This window comes from Gossypium hirsutum, chromosome D13 (genome assembly GCF_007990345.1).
Source record: "Gossypium hirsutum isolate 1008001.06 chromosome D13, Gossypium_hirsutum_v2.1, whole genome shotgun sequence".
Lineage (NCBI taxonomy): Eukaryota > Viridiplantae > Streptophyta > Magnoliopsida > Malvales > Malvaceae > Gossypium > Gossypium hirsutum.
The window spans coordinates 52928786-52951582 of NC_053449.1; the positions used below are offsets into that span (position 1 = coordinate 52928786).

The 22797-nt window shown below is 35.2% G+C and overlaps 2 protein-coding genes and 1 non-coding gene across 4 annotated transcripts; 2 read left to right on the forward strand and 1 right to left on the reverse strand.

Annotated features, from left to right (window-relative positions):
• Positions 1-1522: 1522 nt before the first annotated feature.
• On the reverse strand, positions 1523-1629 carry LOC121225929 (small nucleolar RNA R71). The gene has a single exon (XR_005923832.1). It is a non-coding gene; the product is annotated as a small nucleolar RNA R71 (small nucleolar RNA).
• Positions 1630-9277: 7648 nt separating this feature from the next.
• On the forward strand, positions 9278-13932 carry LOC107893718 (probable 2,3-bisphosphoglycerate-independent phosphoglycerate mutase). 2 transcript variants are annotated; one of them, XM_016818783.2, is made up of 7 exons: positions 9278-9661; positions 10331-10667; positions 11251-11396; positions 11680-11956; positions 12137-12409; positions 12887-13398; positions 13603-13932. In XM_016818783.2, exons 2-6 carry the CDS (start codon positions 10359-10361, stop codon positions 13367-13369), a joined length of 1488 nt encoding a protein of 495 aa, XP_016674272.1. In that variant the 5' UTR covers positions 9278-9661; positions 10331-10358; the 3' UTR covers positions 13370-13398; positions 13603-13932. The 2 variants fall into 2 exon arrangements, with proteins under 2 accessions (XP_016674272.1, XP_016674273.1); XM_016818784.2 differs by having other exon boundaries at positions 9324-9661; positions 10294-10667.
• A 373-nt stretch (positions 13933-14305) lies between these two features.
• Positions 14306-15874, forward strand: LOC107918510 (uncharacterized). Its single transcript, XM_016848081.2, has 2 exons — positions 14306-14729; positions 14803-15874. Exons 1-2 carry the CDS (start codon positions 14410-14412, stop codon positions 15668-15670), a joined length of 1188 nt encoding a protein of 395 aa, XP_016703570.1. The 5' UTR covers positions 14306-14409; the 3' UTR covers positions 15671-15874.
• The last annotated feature ends 6923 nt before the right edge of the window (positions 15875-22797 follow it).

Below are 22797 nucleotides of genomic sequence, written 5' to 3' on the forward strand. Positions count from 1 at the left end.
GACTGTAAAGTTTAAATTACTAGATGTGAGCCACACGGGCTGGCCATACGTCCATGTGCCAGCCCGTGTCGATAACGCACCCCACTTTCCAATTACGCAAAAAAATCTAATTTTTAGGCTTTCTAGGCATTCTAAAGTCTATAAATACATATTAGAAGAGGACCTAAGGGGATATACAGAGAAGACTGAAGAAAAGACTCGAAGAACGTCATCGAAATCATCTCAAGAAGCTGATTTCCTTCAAGATTGAAGATCTCCATTTAATTAGAAGTTTATTTGGATTTCTCTATGTCTTGTTGATATCTTAACTTTGAGATGTTTCTATTTAGGATTATGAACTAAATTCCCTAGATACTTAGAGAAGATGAAACCTATGATGAATCTTATTATTTGATTTCTGATTTACATGATAAATACTTGATTCTTGTTCTCAATTATGTACGTTTATTTCATGTTTCAATAATCTAAGGATATTAATTCATGTTTTATATGCTTATTTCAATGGAGCAAAAGTCCCTATTTAAGACTAGATCTAGTGGATTAGAGTCAAATCTAATAAGAGAATCCATAGATCGAGTTAATGTGATTCTTGTTCGATAATTTTCCTATTTTATTCTCTATTGCATTCTTAGTTAAATTAGTTTAGTAATTTTAGATTAAAAACAATCACTCAAATTTGACGGCTAAATAATAGAAAAACAATAATTACTAGTAACTTTAGTCCTCGTGGATACGATATTCCCTACTCACCATAACTATACTATTGTTCGATAGGTGCGCTTGCCTTAGTCGTATTTATAGTTAGTTTAGTGACCATCAAGTTTTTGGCGTCATTTCTAGGGACTGAAATATTAGGAACACTTAATTTTTATTAATTTAACCATTTATTTTTATTGCATTTTATTTTTGTTTTTACTTTAATATTTGTTTTCTAATTTTTCTAATATTTGCTTTTGGCAGGTTCCTTTAGTTTATGACTAAAAGAAACCCGTCAGGACCTTTATTGTTTGATAAAGAAATTGAAAGTACAGCTCGTAGAAATCGTAAAGAAGCAAGGCAGAGTCGACAAAATATAGTGGAAGAGTAAGAGGACGTTATTATTATTACTGAAGAGATGGCTGATAATCAGAATAATCAACTACCTCCTGTGGTTGTTGCGAATGCTGCAAATCTGAATCCTGCTCCTCTTACTGGGGCTGAATAGAGTATTGTGAGACCCACCATAGCTGCAAATAATTTCGAACTGAAGTCGAACACCATTCAGATGATTCAAGAGTTTTTTCAATTCGAAGGTTTGTAAGAAGAAAATTCAAATACTCATTTGGCTAACTTTCTAGAAGTCTGCGATACGTTCAAGATTAATGGTGTTTCTGATGATGTCATTCGCCTACGGTTATTCCCTTTCTCGTTGAGTAATAAAGCTAAACAGTGGTTGAACTACCTACCACGAGGTTCTATCACCACATGGGATCAAATGACCGAGAAATTTCTATTGAAGTACATTCCACCGGCTAAGACAACTAAGTTGATGAATGATATCTCTTCCTTCGTGCAGATTGACTTAGAGACTCTATATGATGCATGGGAGAGGTATAAGGATTTATTGAGAAGGTGCCGTCACCATGGGTTACCTCTATGGCTACAGGTTCAAACCTTCCATAACGGTTTGAATCCCTCAACTAGGTAGTTAATCGATGCAGCAGCCGGTGGTACTCTAAACAATAAAACACCTGAATCAGTTTATAAATTTATAGAGGAGATGGCACTGAATATTTATCAGTGGCAAGTCATGAGGACGAAGCCTAATGGAGCAGCCGATGTTTTCAATCTAGATGCAGTCACCATGTTATCAAATCAGGTAGAACAATTAAATAAAAAATTGATGGTTTATGTATTTTTACGCAGGTACATCCGGTGATGCAGTGCGATGCAAATGGAGGAGGAATGAGCAATCCAGAATATTTACCCTACAGTCCTAGCGCAGAGAATAAATAAATCAACTATATGTATAATAATTCTAGACCTCAGAATAATCCTTACAGTAACATTTATAATGCAAGTTAGAGGAACCATCCCAATTTCTCTTGGGGTGGTCAAGGAAATCAAAGACCACAACCCCCTTCAGGCTTTCAACAACAACCTTACCAACAAGTGAAAAAGTCACACCTTGAGGAGATGGTGACGAAGTTTATTTCGGTGTCAAAAAACTAATTCCAAAATACTGAAACAGCACTTAAAAATCAACAAGCGCCGATTCAAGGGTTCGAGAAGTAAATCAGTCAATTGGCAAAGTTGATTTCAGAAAGACCACAAGGTAGTTTGCCTAGCAATACCGAAACTAACCCTAGGGAGCAGCTTCATGCAATTAATGTGCGAGATAAAGAAGGGTTAGTTGAATCTGAACTAGAACCGAGGCAAGAAAATGTGGTAAGTAAAGGTAAGGTTGAGGTAGGCCAGAATGAACAAAAACCGGTTGGTAAGGAATATAATCCTCGAGTACCATATCCTAAGGCGACAAAGAAAGACCACACGAATGAACAATTTGGAAAATTTCTTAAACTTCTAAAAAAGTTTCATATTAACTTACCATTTATTGAAGCTCTTTCGCAGATGCTGAATTCCGTCAAATTTTTAAAGGAACTTTTGACAAACAAATTGAAGTTAGATGATTCGTCGCATTTGGAGCTAAATTCAGTTTGCTCAGCTATTTTGCAAAACAAACTACCCAACAAATTAAAAGATCTAGTGAGTTTTACTATTCCTTATTTAATTGGTAGTTTAAATGTGAATAATGCTTTAGCTGATTTAGGGCATAGTATTAATGTCATACCCTATAAAATGTTTAAACAATTAGGTCTTGGGAAATCCAAACAAACTAGGATGAGTATTCAATTAGCAGATAGAACCATTAGATTTCCTAAGGGTATTATTGAAGATGTACTTGTGAAAATTGATAAATTCATATTCCCAGTTGATTTTGTTGTTTTAGACATGGATGAGGATAGTGACGTACCTTTAATTTTAGGATGACCTTTTTTAGCAACTTTCAGAACTATTGATGTTGGTACAGGTGAACTAATACTTCGTGTAGGTGATGACACGATTACTCTCCAAGCTTATGATTCTGATAGAATGCCTAGTGATCGAGATGATTATACGAGTTCTGTTAATATGAATAACATTGTGGCTCAAACTTCTTTGTAGGAAACCCCTCGAAAAATTGTGATGGAGTCATGTTCCAATCCATGTGACAGAAACAGAACGACTAATGAAGAAAGAATGTTACAAATCGATGAACTAGACGAATGGCGGACACATGTCAAGGAGAAACCAAGAATACACGATGTAAAACCAAAGCGACGTCATGACGAGCATAAGGATGAAACGAACCAATTTAACGTTGGGGACCAGGTACTATTAGATAAAACGGACCCTCAAATTGCCACTTCGGAGCTCAATGCAAATGGAGCAACTCCTTTTACGGTACTAAATGTCTTTTCATACAGTACAAACGAGGTAACTCATTCTAAATTTGTCACATTTAAGGTAAATAGTACTTAACTTAAACCTTATCTTGATGATAGAATTGATAGCAGGAAAGAGGAGTTTCAACTCCTTGAACCACCGTAACCATGTAAGTGCAAGGTAAGTCGAGCTTAGACTTTAAATAAGTGCTTCTCGGGAGGCAACCCGAGCATTAACACTACTAATTCATTTATTTTTATTTTTAATTCATGTTAAATAAGGATTTTTTGACCCACACGGCCTAGACACACGGGCGTATCCCAGGTCGTGTGCACAAAAAGGGGTTCGACAGTGAGTTACACGGCCAGGCGACATGGCCGTGTAAACCACACGGGCGGCCATGTGAAACCTAGAACTAATTTCTCATCTTTAAAACAAGTCAGAGAGTTACACAGGTAAGGCACACAGCCGTGTGTGAGACACGACCGGACCACAAGGACGTGTGGGCTGCCACACGAACGTGGGAAAAGCGACAGGGGTAGCACACGGCAGTACGATACGGTCGTATGCGAGACATGACCTAGACATACGGGCGTGTCCAAGCCCGTGTGAAGAATGGGCCTATACTTTTAACTCACACACGGGCTAAAAACGTACCACACGGGCGTGTGACATGGTCGTATGGCCCAACACGAGCCTTACACAATCGTGTCCCCCTTTAATTCCCTAATTCCTCTTTTTTTTTCTCTTTTGTCTTTTTCTCAAAACCCCCACATCCCTAGCCGCCGCTCCCCCTAAGCATCCCCCTCCAGCCACCACACGACCACCAGCCGCACGCCTCCACTGAGCTGCCCCTTCCTCTCATCCCCTCTCTCTTTTCTTTCCTTATTTGCTCACATTCCTTCTCTCTCTTCTATTCTTTTTCTCTCCCCGCCGCACTTCTTTTCCTTCACCACACCCATGCAAACGGTTTCCCCAAACCACCGCGCCCTCGACCACCGCTTGCTGCCTTCGAGCTCCGACCGAACCCCCACCGTTGGTCAACCACATTTGCCCCCTTTGTCTTTATTTTCTTTTATTTTATTATTTCTTTGTTTCTCTTTACTAGTTCATCATTATTTTTTTATTGTTATTATATTTCATCTATTCTATTATTTTTATCTATAGGTGTTCTTGTGCTTTGATTTTAGTTTTCTTTTTATGATTAATTATTATTTAGTTATATTTTATTCTGTCTCAGATTATGTTTCCCCATTTTTCTTTTACAATTGGTTTTGTTATGTTTATTGGCTTTGGTCTAACACAGTTTGCTTTTGTGATTATTATTTTTTCTTTAGATTGATTTTTACAAGCCTCTCATTATTTTTAGTGCCATGTTTTGTGATTCGTTAAAACTACGGTCTATGTCTTTTGGTATTTCTACATTTTAGTTCTTGTTTATAGTCTGTTCACTATCGATTTCTTTCATTCGTTTAGTTTTTGATATTACCCTCGATTATAGCATAAGATATGGGGTTGTGTCTATCATGTTCGATTCATCTGTTTGCTTCGTTTTTTTCATACTTTATTGTTTATTTTCTTGCAGGCACACCATGACAAACACACGTAGCAAGGCTAAGGTCGTCGTTCCTGCTTTGAAAAGGTGGAAAACCCCTGGTGCGACCTCCTCCTTGAGCGCTTTCGTCGAGGCCCACCACCATTTTCACCGCTTTTCGATGGGCCCTCAGGAGGACTTATTCCAGCTCTTTCGAGTGCGACCGCTCGGTTTGGGCTGATGTATAGATTAAGCCACTTTCGAGCAGGTTTACCTCACTGACCTTGTTCAGGCTTTTCTTACCACAGCGCCATGGGATCGGTTCTTCTCTATTGTCAAACCCATCTACATGGAGCTGACTTTGGAGTTTTGCTCGACATTTTATCTTCAGCATGAGATGTCATCGCATGACGAGTAAGGTACCATCACTTTTAGACTCGGTGGCCTAGTGCACCATATGAGTGTCCCTGAGTTTAGTGCTGCTTTAGGCTTATATACTGAGGAGTTTATGAGTGTTGAGAACTTTCTACGCTTATATTGGCACATCCACTACTCGCCTTCTTGCTATTGGGTAGATCTTACTGCGAGTACGGTTCCGTATGATGCGAGTTGCTCGAATGCTACTTCTCTCCCTCCAGCTTTGCGGTACATTCATGCCATGTTAGCTCATACTTTGACCGATAGGAGAGAAAGCACTGGCGTCATCAGTACTACCGATGCGTACTATCTATGGAGCATGGCCACCGGGCATATATTTGATTTGGCCTATTTCATCTCCCTAGCCTTTCGCCATCAAACAAATCGCCGCAAGAAGGGTCCCATCTGTTTAGGCCCTTATGTGACTCGACTTGCTCGACACTTCAGTCTCCTCGACACACCAGAGCAATCCTCTACACTTACTTTAGTCAGCCAGATGTCCCCACAGAAAATTTCGACCATGATCTATATGAGAATGATAGAGCGACTTTGTGGAGTTGATCCTCCTTAGTACCGTTTACTTCATTCTGACTCTCAAAATGACCCAGAGGACTTCACTGATGATGTCCCACTACATCATGAAAATCCACCTCATCCTCCACATTTGAGTCACCATCATGTTTCTTCTGCTGCCACTTTGACAGACCTTTCCGAGCGTTTCACTCGCTTCGAGTAGCAGTGCTTTCAGAAGTTCGACAATATCGATGCGACATTGCAGTAAATCTATCAGCATCTTCATATCTCTTCCTCGGCGCTGACGACTCACGACACTGTTAATGACGAGAACCATTGAGTGTATTTTGTTGTATTTTATTTTTATTTTTATTTTTATGTTTATTGTTATTTTCTTCTATTTATGTCGTTTTTATCTTTTGAACTATATTTTTATTTTTATAGTTATTTCTAATCATGTTATAATCCCTTAAAATTTTTCACTATTTGTGTTTATTTTCTTACTAGTTTGCTCGGAATCATGCACTACATCTAGATTTGTCTACAATTTCGCTTTTCACTATTCTAGGAATTTCGTCTGAAATTCAGGGCAATTTTAGTTTTCTCTCTCTCTTATGATTTTCTGTCTATACTGTGCTTATATCTGTTTGTATATTAAGGACAACGTACATCTTAAGTGTGGGGAGGTTATTTATATAATTATCAGAAAATCCCTGAATTATGTTTTGTCTTTAAGTAATTTTTTTTCATACTTCTATTAGAATGAATTTTTATCGATTTGAGATTTTTATTGATGTGTTTTGGAATAATTTGTAGATAATTGTGAATTGGTTGATATAAACTTGAAGACATGAGAGAATCAAGCATGATAGGCTATGAAATTAAAAATTTTAGGTTGTTTCTCTAAATTTAAGTATTATCTTGAAGTTTGAGATTTGCAAGATTGACATTAAAAATCATAAACTTTTGTGAGATTTTGAGCCTTTAAAGCATACATTTTTCTTGCTCACTTTATTATTGGTTATTAGTGTGTCAATATGATTTGTTATTCTAGAAATTGTATCGATTACACATGTCGAGACCACACCTTTTGATTTGATATACTGAGATGATAAAGGCACTTAGGTTTAACCTACTTATCCCATAAAAAGCCCACCTAAATAATTGACCTTTAGTGAACCCCGTTGAGCCTAACACTATTTCTTAAATCACCCATTAATGTTAACCCATAACTCATTCTTTTTGATTCATTGAGAATTTTTCTCATTTTATTGACTCCCTTTTTATCGAGATTTGATTTAGTTAGTTGCCTAGCTATGTTCTTTTGTTTAATTTGCTGAACTGATTCTTGTTCTAAAAAAACTATATACATAATTTATTTACATGTTGTTTATTATTTAGTTCTACGAGCTTGAACAGTTATTCGTATTGTTAGAAGAAGCTCAGTTTCTTATTATTGAATAGTTTGTGACTTTGGCACTTGTTTTTAATTCAATATTTGTTATTTTTCTAGTTTGATAATTTATTAAGTCGATCTCGATTTTAACCATCTTTTCGTCCTTTCCCCACACCCTTAACCTAAGCCCCATTACAACCTCTTAAAGACCTTTTGATTTGTGTATCATCTCATTTTATAGTGGTGGAGAGTTGATTTTCATGCAAGCCTATGGTAATGACTTTTTATGATTGACTATTGAATGCTTATTCTTGAACCTTAAACACTTTGAGTGATTTGAGTGAATCTTTAGTGAGGATGTCGATTTTGAATTAAAGGTAATTATTTAGATAAGGAGAAACACCTATATTTTCGTGCTTAAAAAAAATTTAGCCTAGATTGTTAGAGAATTTAGTGTTCTTTTAGTTGAATTGCCAATGCATGATTATTTATGGATTATTTTGAGATATTATTTATGAGAATTACAAATTGAGAAAGATTAATTTTAATTGTAGGTTGAGGATTTTTCTTGAGGGTAAGCAAATGCTTAAGTGTGAGGATATTTGATAAGTTATAAAAGTAACATATTTTAACCACATTCTTAATGTGTTGTTGGATGATTAATTGCGTAAATTAGTGAATTTGATGCTCCTAATCCTTTAAATTCATGTTTCTATACTTAGGAGAGCACTTGGGACTGAAAGGAGCAAAAAACGAGCCAAAATCAGATAAATAGAGTTGTTTCCAGGTTCCACACGAGCTGGCCACACACCCGTGTGAGCCACACGGGCTGGCCACACGCCCATGTGTTAGCCCGTGTCGATAACGCACCATGCTTCCTAATTACGCAGAAAAACCTAATTTTTAAGCTTTCTGAGCATTCTAAAGTCTATAAATACATATTAGAAGAGGATCTAAGGGGATATACAGAGAAGACTGAAGAAAAGACTCGAAGAATGCCATCGAAATCATCTCAAGAAGCGAATCTCCTTCAAGATTGAAGATCTCCATTTAATTTCTTTAAAAGTTTATTTGGGTTTCTTTATGTCTTGTTGATATCTTAACTTTGAGATGTTTCTATTTAGGATTATGAACTAAATTCCCTAGATACCTAGGGAAGATAAAACTTATGATGAATCTTATTATTTGATTTCTGATTTACATTATAAATACTTGATTCTTGTTCCTCAATTATGTATGCTTATTTCATGTTTCAATAATCTAAGGATATTATCATGTTTAATGTGCTTATTTCAGTGGAGCAAAAGGCCCTATTTAAGAGTAGATCTAGCATAATTTAGTGGAGTTGCATGCAATCCTAGAAATATGACGACATAAATTTACCGGATTAGAGTCAAATCTAATAGGGGAATTCATAAATCGAGTTAATGTGATAATAGGAGTTTTAATTAGAAAGAGATTTCAATTAATCAACCTAGAGTCAGTTGTTCTTACTCTCGAAAGAAATATTAACATAATTTAAGGATTTCTACGGATCAAGACATAAGTGAATAAATCGTTTAATTCAGATTCAAAATAATAAGTAAAGTTTAGGTGGATTCTTTCCTGGGTATCGTCTACCTCATTGGTATCTTCGATAATTTTCCTATTTTATTCTCTATTGCGTTCTTAGTTAAATTAGTTTATTAATTTTAGATTAAAAACAATCACTCAAATTTGACGGCTAAATAATAGAAAAACAGTAATTATTAGTAATTTTAGTCCTCGTGGATACGATATTCCCTATTCACCATAACTATACTATTGTTCGATAGGTGCACTTGCATTAATCGTATTTATAGTTAATTTAGACCATCAGTATATTATTTTCAAAATATAATTTTTTATATAATACATAAAATTAAAAATTACCCATAATCATGCCATAGACGATAAACTTTGTTCGGTGCACTAACATCAATGCGAATCTCTTTTTTTTTTTTTTGGTTCTTAAAGAAAACAAGAAGAAAATCTTATTTTGCACTTTAGAGTTTGTACTTTGGACAAAGATTTATGAAAACGAAATAAGAAATCCTTAAACTACCCAAGGAAACATACAAAAAAACCATATTTTGCTTCCCTTTCTCTGTCATGTCAAAAGAAATTTTCAGATTCTCTCAGGAAAAAAAAACCATATTTTTGCATAGAATTTTGAGCCCATTTTGCTTCCCATTGATGAATAGTACAAAGCTACATTTGCTTTAAACGATTCCTCTCTTGATAAACCCATGAATTCTTCTTCCTCTTATCATTATTTTCAGCTCCAAAAAACATTTCCACTAATCTCCCTTGTTTAGGTAATAATTGATTCTCTCTCTTTCTTTAATTTCATTTGCTTATTGGCTTTTGTTTCAGTTCACCTTTTTGATGTTCTCTTCTTCTTCCTTATCTTCTTAGTTATTATTATTTATTGGATTTAGCGTATAATGTAAGCGGTACCCACTTTATATTTTGGCTTCAATTTTATGAATTCATCGTGTATATTGTTCAAGAAAAACCAATGCTGCCTGGTTTTGTCTTACAAGACAGGAAATAAAATTTTAATGCTTCTAGGGAGCTGCTAAGTGCTGTAATAGATTGAATTGTTAGGCTTTAATTTCTGATAAATATTCCATTTCATATTTTATTGATATTTTGAATGAAATTTATGCTACATTTTAGATAATTCAATCCCAATGATTTGATAACTTCAAAAACCATGGTAAACTGATATGTTTACCAACCCATCATATGAATTGGATCGCACGATCCAATCACGGATCGTTTGCGATTCTATTGATAAATCGTTAGCATCCCAAAAGACAAATGCTTGCGCTTGGTTCAGAGGTTTCTAGTGTGCTTTAGATTCTATTTGCTTGCTGTAGGAACTAGCTGCTTTGCTAAGTTTGGTACTTGACTCACCATACTGGAGTAAACTATCTATTTTCAGTTCATTTCTGTTCATCTCTGCGACTGCCTTTAAGCAGGATTAGGCATAAATAGATACGCAGAAACATGGGCACTCCTGCCGAGTCAAAGAGAAGAGTGGCATTCGTGTTGATCGATGGATTGGGGGATGTATCAATACCGAAGTTTGGGTGTAAGACTCCTCTGCAGGCTGCAAATGTTCCAAACTTGGATGCCATAGCATCAGCTGGAGTTAATGGCCTCATGGATCCTGTGGAAGTAGGTTTGGGTTGTGGGAGTGACACTGCTCACCTTTCGCTGTTGGGCTATGACCCCAGAGTATATTACCGAGGACGTGGTGCATTTGAGTCCATGGGGGCTGGATTGGCGATGTCACCCGGAGATATTGCATTCAAGGTGTCTAACCTGTTCTACCTCGCCTTTTATTTGTTTATTTTTACTCTCCTGCATTTCTTGGTCGATTGTTTTGTCGATATTTTTTCTGTTTTGGACCATTCACTAAGCATCCCTTAATGGGGTAACATTATGAATTATGATACTTCTCAAATGCTGATAATTTGATTTTTGATTCAAGAATTTCAACTTATTAGTTAAGTTTAATGTGGTCATTAGCTTTTATATGAATGAAGAAATTTTTGTCATTGGCTGTATTTTATCTTCACATTTAATATAAAAAACATATATTCATACTTGCTGCATGAGATGATTTTATATGATCTTTTACTTGAAAACCTTACATCTTTAATCTCCATTCCCCAGAAAATAATTAAACTTAGTCCCTTTTCTCCGACCAGGTATAATCTAGCTTCTGACTTTAATCACTGATTCTTTTGAGCATTTTCTTTAATATTTTTACCAAGTTTTCTTTTGGCAATGAATTTTACCAACAAGTTAACATGTAATAGTTCTGTATATTTTCTTTAGAGAACATTACTTGTGTTCTTATACTTGATTACCCATTCCATTTATCTATCCCCAGTCAAATTTTGCAACTTTGGATGAGAAAACTGGCATAGTTACGAGTAGGAGAGCTGACAGGCATTTTGAAGAAGAGGGGCCTATCCTTTGTGGTGCCCTGGATAGAATGAAGCTTCCATCTTTTCCTGAGTATGAAGTCAGAGTCAGGTACATTGTGTTTCTTTGCTGTAATTTTGAGTTTCTTAGTTCTGCACGATATATAGATTAGTTGACAATGTTTCATTTTTACGTGGCCATTTTAGTTATTGAAGTTCCTATGATTGACAATTTTGAACCTAGGAAATGTCTTAGCAGAAATGGTTGTGGTGGTTAGCCTAGATGGATATGAGAATGTTTTGTTCTATGTGAACTCTGTTAAGGATTCAATTGAGACTTTAAGCTTCTATTGTGAGCCATTTAATGCTAAGTCATCATAATCAACCTCATACAGGTATGCAACAGAACACCGTTGTGGAGTTGTTGTTAAAGGGCCAAGACTCAGTGGAAATATATCAGGAACTGACCCATTGAAGGACAACCGCTTACTTCTGGAAGCCAAAGCTTTAGATGACACAGATGAAGCAAGACACACGGCTGCAGTTGTTAACAAGTTATCCAGGGAGATTTCGAGGATACTGGTGTCTCACCCGTTGAATGCAAAAAGATTAGCAGAAGGGAAGAACATTGCTAACATCGTCCTTCTAAGAGGCTGTGGTATTCGAATCGAGGTATTTTGTTTTGTCCTAGAATTTTCCCTAATGTATATGCATTTGACTTCTTTGAATGTGGAGAAAAAAAACGTGCACTGAAAAAAAAGAACATTTTGCGTTTTGCATTTTTCTAATTGGTTTCTTGTTCTTCTATAATAAGATAACCAAGAAATGGCTCTATCTCTTCTAATTATGTAGGTTCCTCCATTTCAAAAGAAACATGACTTGTGGCCTTGCATGGTGGCACCCACAAAAATTATTGCAGGATTGGGCCTATCACTTGATATCAATATCCTAGAAGCTCCTGGTGCAACTGGGGACTATCGAACACTTTTAACTTCAAAAGCAACTGCCATAGCTAAGGCTCTTTCTGCTCCTTTACAGACTTGTCCTAATGTCTTTGTTCCAGGGGAGGATGAGCACAAGCCTGGCAGATCAGATGGCTATGATTTTGGATTTCTCCATATTAAGGTAATGACCATATATGAACTCATCATTTGTCACCATTTTTAGTGACTCCTAAACTTAACAGATACTTGTAAATAGCTACCTTTTGGGCTAGAACCACTATTATTTTCCCCTTCTCTTTCCTTGAGTTTCCATCCTCCTTAATCCCACATAAGATAATCTTGTTTTGGAGTTTGCTGATCATTTATGTCGAACATATCCTGATTTATCAATCCTGGGTTTGAGAATCTTTTCTTGTCTGTGGAAAAAAATATCTCCTAAGTGGCAGGGCATCCGGATGTAATTCTATCGTGAAAATTGTTTGACATTCAGAATATCTTATCACAGAGATTGATTTATATATTCCATTTTGGCTTTGTATGCATTTCCCCTCCTTGTTACGGACACTAACAAGGTCTAATGTTTATGGAGTTCTGAAATATATGGACATGGTTATCCATGTTTAAGCAGTGTGATTTACTTGATATTTCTAAATTGCAGGCAATAGATGATGCAGGTCATGATAAGGCAACTGTTTTCAAAGTAAAAGGATTAGAAGCTGTAGATCAAGCTATAGGGCAGCTGGCTAAGCTCATGTGGCAGGCTGAGTCAACCGGAAACTTTCAATATTTTATTTGCGTCACCGGTGACCACTCTACACCTGTTGAGTATGGAGATCACAGTTTTGAACCAGTTCCATTTGCAATATGCCGGTTGAAAGATTTTGTGGGTGCCATTGGTGGGGAGTCTGTTATTTTGGAAACTTCTCTTGATCCTTTTCCTCTTCCAACCGTTAAGGTGGGTGAAGACCTAAATGAAGACATTGCTTTAGGAAAAGGGAGAAATTGCAAGCAAGTTGAATCATTATCTGGTGATTCAGTTTTCGAGTTTAACGAGATTGCTGCAGCGAGGGGTGCTCTTGGACGGTTTCCGGGTGGAGAGGTGATGGGAATTATAAAGAGATTTCTTAAATTAAGTGCTTGACTTTCATTAGCTCTCAGTATCTGAATCAGGTACTTCTAATCCTAAATAGACTGCTGTTATCGAATGATAATCATTGTTCTTCTTTTGTAAGCAAAATAAAGATTGCATCTTAACAGTGGCACACATTTTTTGAATAAAGCAGTTCCTATTTCTTGTTCACTTTGAATAAGTCATTCATCATTCTTAGAGATAGCAGCTAGGCAAGACTCATGAGACTCTTCTCTTTTGTGAAGGAAAACCATTGGTGGTCCTCGAGAATCAAAGGGAAAACTCCAAAGAATATTGAAGAATATGCAAGCTGAATAAGTGGTGATTCATAAGAATTTCCCATTTGTTTTAAATATTTCGTTTCTTTAGATAGTAAAGTTTGTCATGTAAACAATCATGATAAAGTAAAAAAAAAAAAAAGAGCAGGTACTAAAGCAAGCACTATTCTTGCTACTAGTAAGTTGCATATGTGTAAATACATCAGCAAAAGCAAGTGCACAAAGCAAAGTTTAAAGCAAAATGTTGTTTTGCCTTATCTTTCAACACTTCAAATCTAATTTATATATTATCGTAAACTAGTCTCTGAGTTATATTTCTTTTAAACGGTTTATCACTTAAAAAGTTTCACAATTATTTGCTTTTTTTTTTATTCAACCAATTGAATTAGTTGATTAGTTCAATGCTCAATGAAAAATATTTCATACTTGTCTTTTTTCGGCAAATCATTAAAAAAGGTATAATTGGAGGATAATTTACACATTAAACCTTAGTTATATACGTGTGCTTATTTTTTTAAAGTAGTGGTCGTCATTTATCACACTTTTCTTTTTTTTCTTTTTTGCTGCTTTTCATTAGCTTACAGGGTCCATGTGCTCCTCGTTATGTAAAACAATCAAATAATCCAATTTCTACTAGAAACCAACTTTTTTTAAAGCTTAATCAATAAGAAAAAAAACCAATCATAAAAAGGGATCCTCCTCCAATACCTCACCATTTCAAAGAACCAAAGGGAGAAAGAGAGAGGAAGTGTGTGTTAGTCAGTGGCAGTAGTGATGTATGTGACAAGGCCCCTTTCTTTATACAGGAAATCGCCAAATGCCCTTGAAGATGAACCACCTGCAGAAGGCCCTTATTCAGGTTATTTAGTGATTACAGATGAAGAGGCTGAGGAACAAGACACCTTCTGTTTCGGGGCTATTAAGAGGAAGGCTGTTGAAAAGCTGCCTTTCCCACAAGACAAGCTGTTGAATGTTGTTCATTCATCGGAGGTTGAGGAAACTATGGTCACTAGGGTCTGGTTTATTCCTGTTCTTGATCAGCCTCTTTCTTCTAATCACTACTATGCTATTCGAGCCAAAGGCAGATACAAAGGGTAAGGCTATATATACTAATCAACAATATATATAATCTGTATTGGAAATTGTGTTTATGTTGTAAACTTGCAGGCTAGCATGTACAAGTTCAAGGGAGATAGATACCAAACTATGTTGTTTCTTCAATAATGGTGTAAGTGATGCAAAACCAAAACCATTTGATCACCGAAACGTATATCAACAGTTCAAGATCCATCGTCACCATAGGCACAGCTTCTTCGCTAAATCCACCGCTACAGATTCAGTCCCACCAAAATTTTTAAGGAGAAATGGATGGGAACTTCGTATCTCGCGCTCATACAGGTTACAACTAAACCAAGCACTAGGCCTCGACTCATCTCTCCGAAAACGCCTCCCCAGTTTCGATTTCCCCATGTACAACAAGAAGTCACCTTCAGTTGTCATCGGACAATGGTACTGTCCCTTCATATTTATAAGGGAAGAGTCGAGACTAAGGCGACAAATGAAGAAATCACTGTTCTACACGATGACACTGGAGCAATGGTGGCAACAGATTCATTCATGCGACAAAGTGAACGATGAACAAACTGAGGTGAAGATGAGTAAAATCGTGAAAAGGGAATTCATTTCTGTGAATGGTATGCTTGGTGAGAGAGAAGACACGGTTGGGCAAGGAGGGTTTTGGTGGTTCAAAACTTTACCGAGAAACGATGGCCGAAAGAGCAGCAGTGTTGGGTTGAGTTTAGCTATAATGGAGAAAATGAAATGGTTACAAGAGGAAGGAGGATGGTATAAAGGAGATGAAAGTGAAGTGAGGGTTGAAAGAGAAGAAGAAACAAGAAGTGAAGAAAGTGGTGGGTGGAGAAGATATGCTTGTTATATGCTGGTGGAGAGCTTTCATTTGAGAAGAATGGATGGGAGTTTGGTGCTAAGAAGTGATTTTAGGCATACTCAAAAGATTCGATCTAAATGGGAATGAATGCTGTTGATATGTTATCAGTTAATGAAGCTTTAATCTACGGCTTAATTGGGTTCATCTTCTTGTATGTTTTAAAGTATTACATGTTGGCTCTAAGAGCTGGGGGATACTGGAAGCAGTTGTAATTATCTATCTATATTATCCCCCAAGAATTCATACTACTCCATGAATATTTTGAAAGCAAAATATATTATGGTTTTGCCATTTCAGATTTATTTTCCCTATTTTAATTTACCACGGTTTAATTTCTTAACAATATTTTAAAAACAATTTCTTTTGTCTTGCCAGGATGAAATGAGTTTTTCTTGTAAAAGAATTTCGAATACGAGAGAATATGGACATTTAATCTAACTAATAAAATTGAATTAATTCGATTCATCAATTTACTAATGAAATTAGTTTAACCGAAGTTCATTAAAAGATTTTTAAAATTTTAATTATAAATTAATTGGGTTCAAAAGTTAATATTTAACAAATTTATTACTTAACCCAAGTGATTAATTATATATAAGAAGCATAAATTCAAATTATATTTGGTAGTGGGTAAAAACATAAAATATTAAAAGTTTAAATAAAATGTAAAATAGGTAAGAATCAACAAAAATAAAACTTAAAAACCCTAACACTATCATTTTAGTTGGGTTAAATAAAAATTTATTAAATTAATCAAATTTAGTTTAGTTTAGTTCAGTTAATTATTTTTGTAAAAAATTATTCATTCTTTAAGCATTTAAAATTTCGATTAATTTGATGAAGGGTAGTTTAGTTGAGTTATTTATTTGACCACCTTACTAACTAATGGCATTAAATAAATGAATCAAATTATACCAATAAGTAGGGGTGTTCAAACTTCGGTTAAAATCGAATTAACTGACCAAACCGATCTAATTCGGTTAATCGGTCGGTTAAATAATCTAGTTTGATCGGAGGTCGGTTAAAGGTTTTTTAGAATTTCGGTTAATGGTTAATTCGGTTCGAAATCGGGTAATTAATTGAATTAACTGAACTTAATAAATAATATTATATATTATATGTATTAGGCTATTACTAATTCTGTTAATTCGATCAAATGAACATTATCAATTTTTTTATATATTTTATACTTGTTTTAACCAAAAAAAAGATAAAACATATAAATTTCGATTAATTCGGTTAACTGACCGAATTAACCGAAATATTTCAGTTCGATTAATTTTTTTTGAAAAAAAATTGGTTCGGTTAACAATTAAAGGATTAAAAAATTCGATTAATTCGGTTAATACTAGTTCGGTTCGATTAACCGTCTGAACACCCCTACCAACAAGTGCAATAGTAAGGCACATTACACTCTCAAGTGAAGGACTTAGATTTGAACCTTGTATGCAACATTGTTGGAAGGGCAATTGTGAACCTTAAAAGGATTAATTTCTATGGATAGTAAAATAGGATACCTTGGTGTAATAAGTTGATGTATATTAGATTTTGTCATACTCAAAATAAAAATTGATTTAAAAAAATTAAATAATTTATTCAATTGAATTAATGTCAAGTTGACTTGTGATACTCAGTAGTTGGAAATGGATAGACAAGTATTCTTTAAACATAGTAATTGTTTGTTGAAGCGGTATGGGGAACTTCAAGTTTCAACTACAGGCCAAAACGAAGGTTTTGTTGGAATATCTAAACTGTGTATAAATTTTAAATCAATTTACTTTAAATGGAATATTTTTCAGACAATAAATATGGAATGATTATAATAATTATTTTTCGATTTATTTCATTTATTATATTAAATTATTATTTTATCTTTATATATTATAAAAGAGTAAAGTATAAAAAAAATGTTAAAACCTTAAATCACTATGTTACATCAATTCAATGGTTTTTAATTTTTAGTTTATGGTTTCTAACTAGAAAATAATAATTAGAGAAATTAATTGCGTGAAAAAATTTACTTTCCAACGCAAATCCATTATTTTGCTTGGAATTTTTGTTACAAGTAATCACGATTATGTATTAATTGACTTTTTTAATAATTATGTTTAAAGGATAGATAATATTAAAAGTAACTGATAAAAATTCAATATCAGAGGCTTTGACTTTTAAAATTACATATTTATATTGCAGTTGCTACATCCAAAAATCAGGTTAGAAGAAATTGGTTTAGCGGACAAGAGTTGTCACATTCTGATTTTTAATTATAAGCTTATAATATTATTTTAAGAATGAATTGTTAGCTTAATGGTTAAGGAAAAAAATCATAGTATGATTGGTTTAAAGACCCGAGTTTGAATCTCTTCCCGAACAAATAAATTAATTTTGCTCACTCCCCTAGTTTTGTGCCACCCAATCTAGCTAAACCCTAGTGTCACGGACTTGGGATTTTTGCCTCACAATCCGTGCGGCCTTAGGCAGTTTCTTACTCCCAAGAATGCCTAAGTCAGCCTAACTCCCACAAGTTAATGATTCAATCGAATTCCCCCTTTGAAAACAACACAAACGAAAGCAACTCGAAGATCAAACAGAGATGATCGAAGAATGAAATAAGAACAAGCCACAGAATATCAAGAACACAAGAGAGAAATTAGTTTGAGTGAATACTCTCAAGAACTCTATTACTCCTCCAAACTCAAGTGATTTACAATGAGGGGAGAGGCCTCTATTTATAGTAGAGCCTCCCCAAATCTAACGGTACAGATCAAGTACATGAATGGCTAAGATCGAATGGTATCTACAAATCAAATCTCTAAGATTACAAAATCATATCTTCTAAGATTACATATCAAATCTACGATTGCATATCCTCGAAGATTATGTTTCCATATGTGATGAGCTTGTAGATGGGCCTTCAATCTCTTCAAACAATGGGTCAGTCCGATTGGGCAAAATGACCTCCTTCCCACTTGATGGATCGCACGAATGTGTCATGGTTGCGGGCTCCCATGCGCAACCCATGACACTAGGTACATATGTTATTTCTTTCATTGTTTTTCAACTTTTCTCTATTCTCCCTTTGCTCTTGCTGTCCATCTCATCTTCCTCTCCCATTCTTCTAATATTTTTTTTCTTCTTTCTTCCTCTTGTGTGGTCCCAAACACAGTGAAATTCACCATTTTTGTGCAGCCTCTTTGTCTATTATTTTTCTGCCATTTTTTCAGCCACTTTTCCAGCCACATTATTGTCATTTTTAATCCCTAAATTAGCCTCCCTTTGTTGACCATTGTCGCCCCCTCTCCTCCACTTGTGGTGGTACCGGTTAGTTTCCATTTTCCTTCTCTTTTCTTTTCATTTTCTTGCCGATTTTTCTATTGTTTTTACAGCCACTTTACTGTTGTTTCCAACCCTAAAAATTTTCCCCTTTGCTGCCTAAAGATCTCTCTTTGTGCCACTTAAGTCAGCCCCCTTTTCTGCCACCATTTGTGGTGTTGCCACCCTTGGAACACCATTAGTTTAGGCTGTTGTTTTATCTTCATTTGCTGCCTCTTACAGTAGTGTGTTCTTTGGTTTTTCTCTGTTTAAAATAGCCCTTAATGTTCCAAATCAATAGGGTATCCAAACATGTTCATCCGTCATCTCAAATCTGGTTATCAAGGTAGTGCAAGTGCGGATCTATGCGAGATCTTGTGACATTTGATTTCATTAATGGTTATTGTTTTGGCCAAATGCTCAAGACCTTAGATTGACTTTTACTTACTGATTTTTGTATGTTATTTCCAACTTAGGAACTGATTTTAACGTCTCGGATCAACAGAGAAAGTTGATTTTCATTTGCACCATCATTTTGCATCAAATCAATTAAGTTAGCTTGTCAAATTAGATATGAGAAAATCGTTAATGTAGCACTGATTTGGCTGAACCCTTAAGGGGTGTTTCAAGGCTGGTTTTAACCATATTTTAACGTGTTAAGTGTTGTAATTTGGATTTAGGCACATCTAAGGCTTAAGTGTGGACTTTACGGATTAGTGTTGTGGACTTGCAAATTAAGGTGTGGGTTTTTTCCTTTGCTAAATTAGTTTAAAAACCTTATAATACGTGTTTAAATGCTAAATTTGATTGCTGGTTTTAGCATGGCCAAAAGGTATAAGTGCTAGAAGATGAGGTGTCGTACGTATTTAAATAGATAGTTTGATTGTTAAAGGCTCTATTGGGACCCAATGAATTGTGTATGAGTTGTATGTGATGTATGACTTTGTGTTGTAACTGGTGGACCATATGTTGGTATATCAAGTCTCTGATTGCTAAGTCCTGATGAAAATGTATATACTGTATGCATGTATAGCATGCTGAATTTTGAAACATTGATTGATATGCATGTAATATATCATGAATGACATTGAGCTTGTATGTATTTAAATTACATACCATATGTGAAAATGACTGTATGGAAAGCATGTATGCATGCCACTGTTACTGTAAAATGAACAGCATGCAAGGCATACACCGATTATATTTACTAAAACGCATGTTAAGCATGTTGTAATATCGAAATCGTAATGATAAACATGATATGCTTATTGATTGTATGACATATTTCATCTGCATGGGGTAGGTATTTGTGGTTGACGGAGAAGTTCTGTGGAGTACCAACGACATTTAAAGTCCACATATTGAGTCAGTATACTACACCTAGAGTACCGAGGAGATTGGGCAATTTATTACTAACAGCTTGTCTGCACCATTATTGGCAGTTTACCTACATTACTGATATTGGTGGTTTGTCCATATTACTACTATCTACACCGTTACTGGCAGTTTAACTGTACTACTGATATTGGTGGTTTATCCACATCAAGCTTTAGCTCGCACTACTTGGAGTTCGATAAACAAGTTCTGGGGAATTCGTGGTGTGTAGTGGATGGATGGGTAGGAAACCTTTTGCATTGTATCGTACACATGACATGCTCATTCATTGATTGGTTATGCCATGTTCGATATTGAAATGATGTTGATTGTTAATTGTTATAATTGATTGCATGATGGTTTATTGTTGACCATACTGAGCTTTCATAAGCTCACCCTAATAGTTTTAAACTTTCTAGGTAACCCTCTTAACTAGGATCAGACCCGACATTTGAAGCATCAACTCGGACATCAGACTTTTTTTAAGTTTATTATTTAATTGGAGTTTTCCTTTGGTTTTGGATTGTAATCATTTTTATTTCGACTATGGCTTGGTAATTTTGTATTTAGGGATTTGTGTAACATCCCAAAGTAGGGCCTAGAAGTTTGAGCCTGGTGAACTGTGATCGTCAGTAAGCTTGGCGAGCTGGTAGTCACTAGTAGGTTTGGCGAGCTAGTGTACACAGAAGTCTAGCGAGTTGGTGTTCGCCAATGGATTTAGTGAATATGATCACCAGAGAGCTTAGCGAAGTAGGGATCGCCAGTGGGCCTGGTGAACTGTGATAGTTATTTTGGGCCAATAGTCAAAAAGTAGATGTAATCAAAAGGTAATTAGGCATAATCAAAGGGTAATTATATCAAAATTAGAAGTCAACTTACTTTTCTTTTCACAACACCATCCATGTATGTAACTATTTCCTACTTCTACTGTGACTAGGGTATCCAAAGAACACCAAAACACTAAGTGCCTATAAATTAAACCCTTTCCATAGGAAATCTCATATTTTGTTAAACAACAAAGCTTTATCAAATCCTTCATCGATTACTCTGCTATCAAGTTTTAAGAACCTAGGACTTAGCTCTTAGGATCCAAGGTAAGATTTTGTTCCTCTATTATATTGATGTTTAAGAAGAGTTCACAACAAAGGAAACTAGGTTTGCTAAAAGACCAGCATGTGCGAACCTAGGTTAACTTGTGTTTATGTATAAGTTTTAATATGCTATTTGTGTTAGTGACTTGTGCATGTTTGTGAAATAACGAACTTGACAAAACAATCTACAAGCAAAAACAAGGGAAAAGTGAAGCTTGTTTAAAGTTTTCAACAAATTGGTGAGTGTTTAGGGATCACCGCATGTATGTGCAAACCATAATGTTAATTAGTAGCTTAGGGTTTTAACCTAAGTTCTGAGAGTAAGCCTTCTCTAAAAACTCTATTTTTGTGTTTAAATATGTGTTATATGAACAGTGATATGCAAGCTCTTTATTGTGAGCTCAAAATAAATTAGTGCTCTACAAGCTACTCATAATTGAAGAGCTCTATGTTGTAAGAAATTGTTTTGACAATAAACTTTTGAATTGTTGGATATAATGGCATGTCATAGGATTGTGAGTACTCACATTTATGTTTTGTGTTTTGGGCAAGAGACCCTAGGACAGATTAGAGAGATAATGGAGTGTCGAGCTAAGCTCCACTCAATAGGACATGTTGGTGTGTTGGAGAGTGTTTAGCTTTATGCTACATTTATGGGACATGTTAAGACTCATTGAGTCATTCTGAGGTATTATAAGAAGATTCGCTTATTCAACAGTAAAGAACATATGAATAAATCTATATTTTTCGAAATATCATGTTTTACAATTTAAAGTTGTCTGACAGTAAGTATTGGCAAACTAGGTTTTGCGTAAGTATGCCGAACCTAGTTCGCAAGTTCTATGACCTTGCCAAGTTTCTGTTTAACTTATGTTTTGTACGTGTTTTGTGGTTATTCTTTTATATTCACCAAGTTCACAAGAACTCACACACTATTTTCTATTCACTGAAGGTAGCTAGATCGCAAAGTGAGCAGCAACGAGGCGAGTGATCCAGGCGAAGTATACATACTATAAAGGTAGTACAAGCGAACTCTGGATTGAAGGCAATCTGGGAATTCTGCTTGGGCTTAAAGATATAATTTTATTGACTTTTCCGATTGTTTTAGGACTTAGTTATTTTTATACTTTCTTATGTTTTTCTTTATGTTTTTAATTGCGAACTAAGAATGTTTTATAAACACATTTGAATTTTAAATATATTAATATAGTCCAAATTTGATTGATGTTTTCTTAATTTTACAAGTTCACTCTTAAGTAAGTAATTTATAACATAGTGTTTGCCATAAGCAATGACATGAAGTATTCAAAACTAACAAACCTTTGCAAAGTTTGTCAAAATTGCTACGAAGTAATAGGGTTGTGAACTGTACTAAGTGCAAACCCTAATGATTGGTGAATTGCTATCCCCAAACCTTTAATAGATTTTGATATGTGC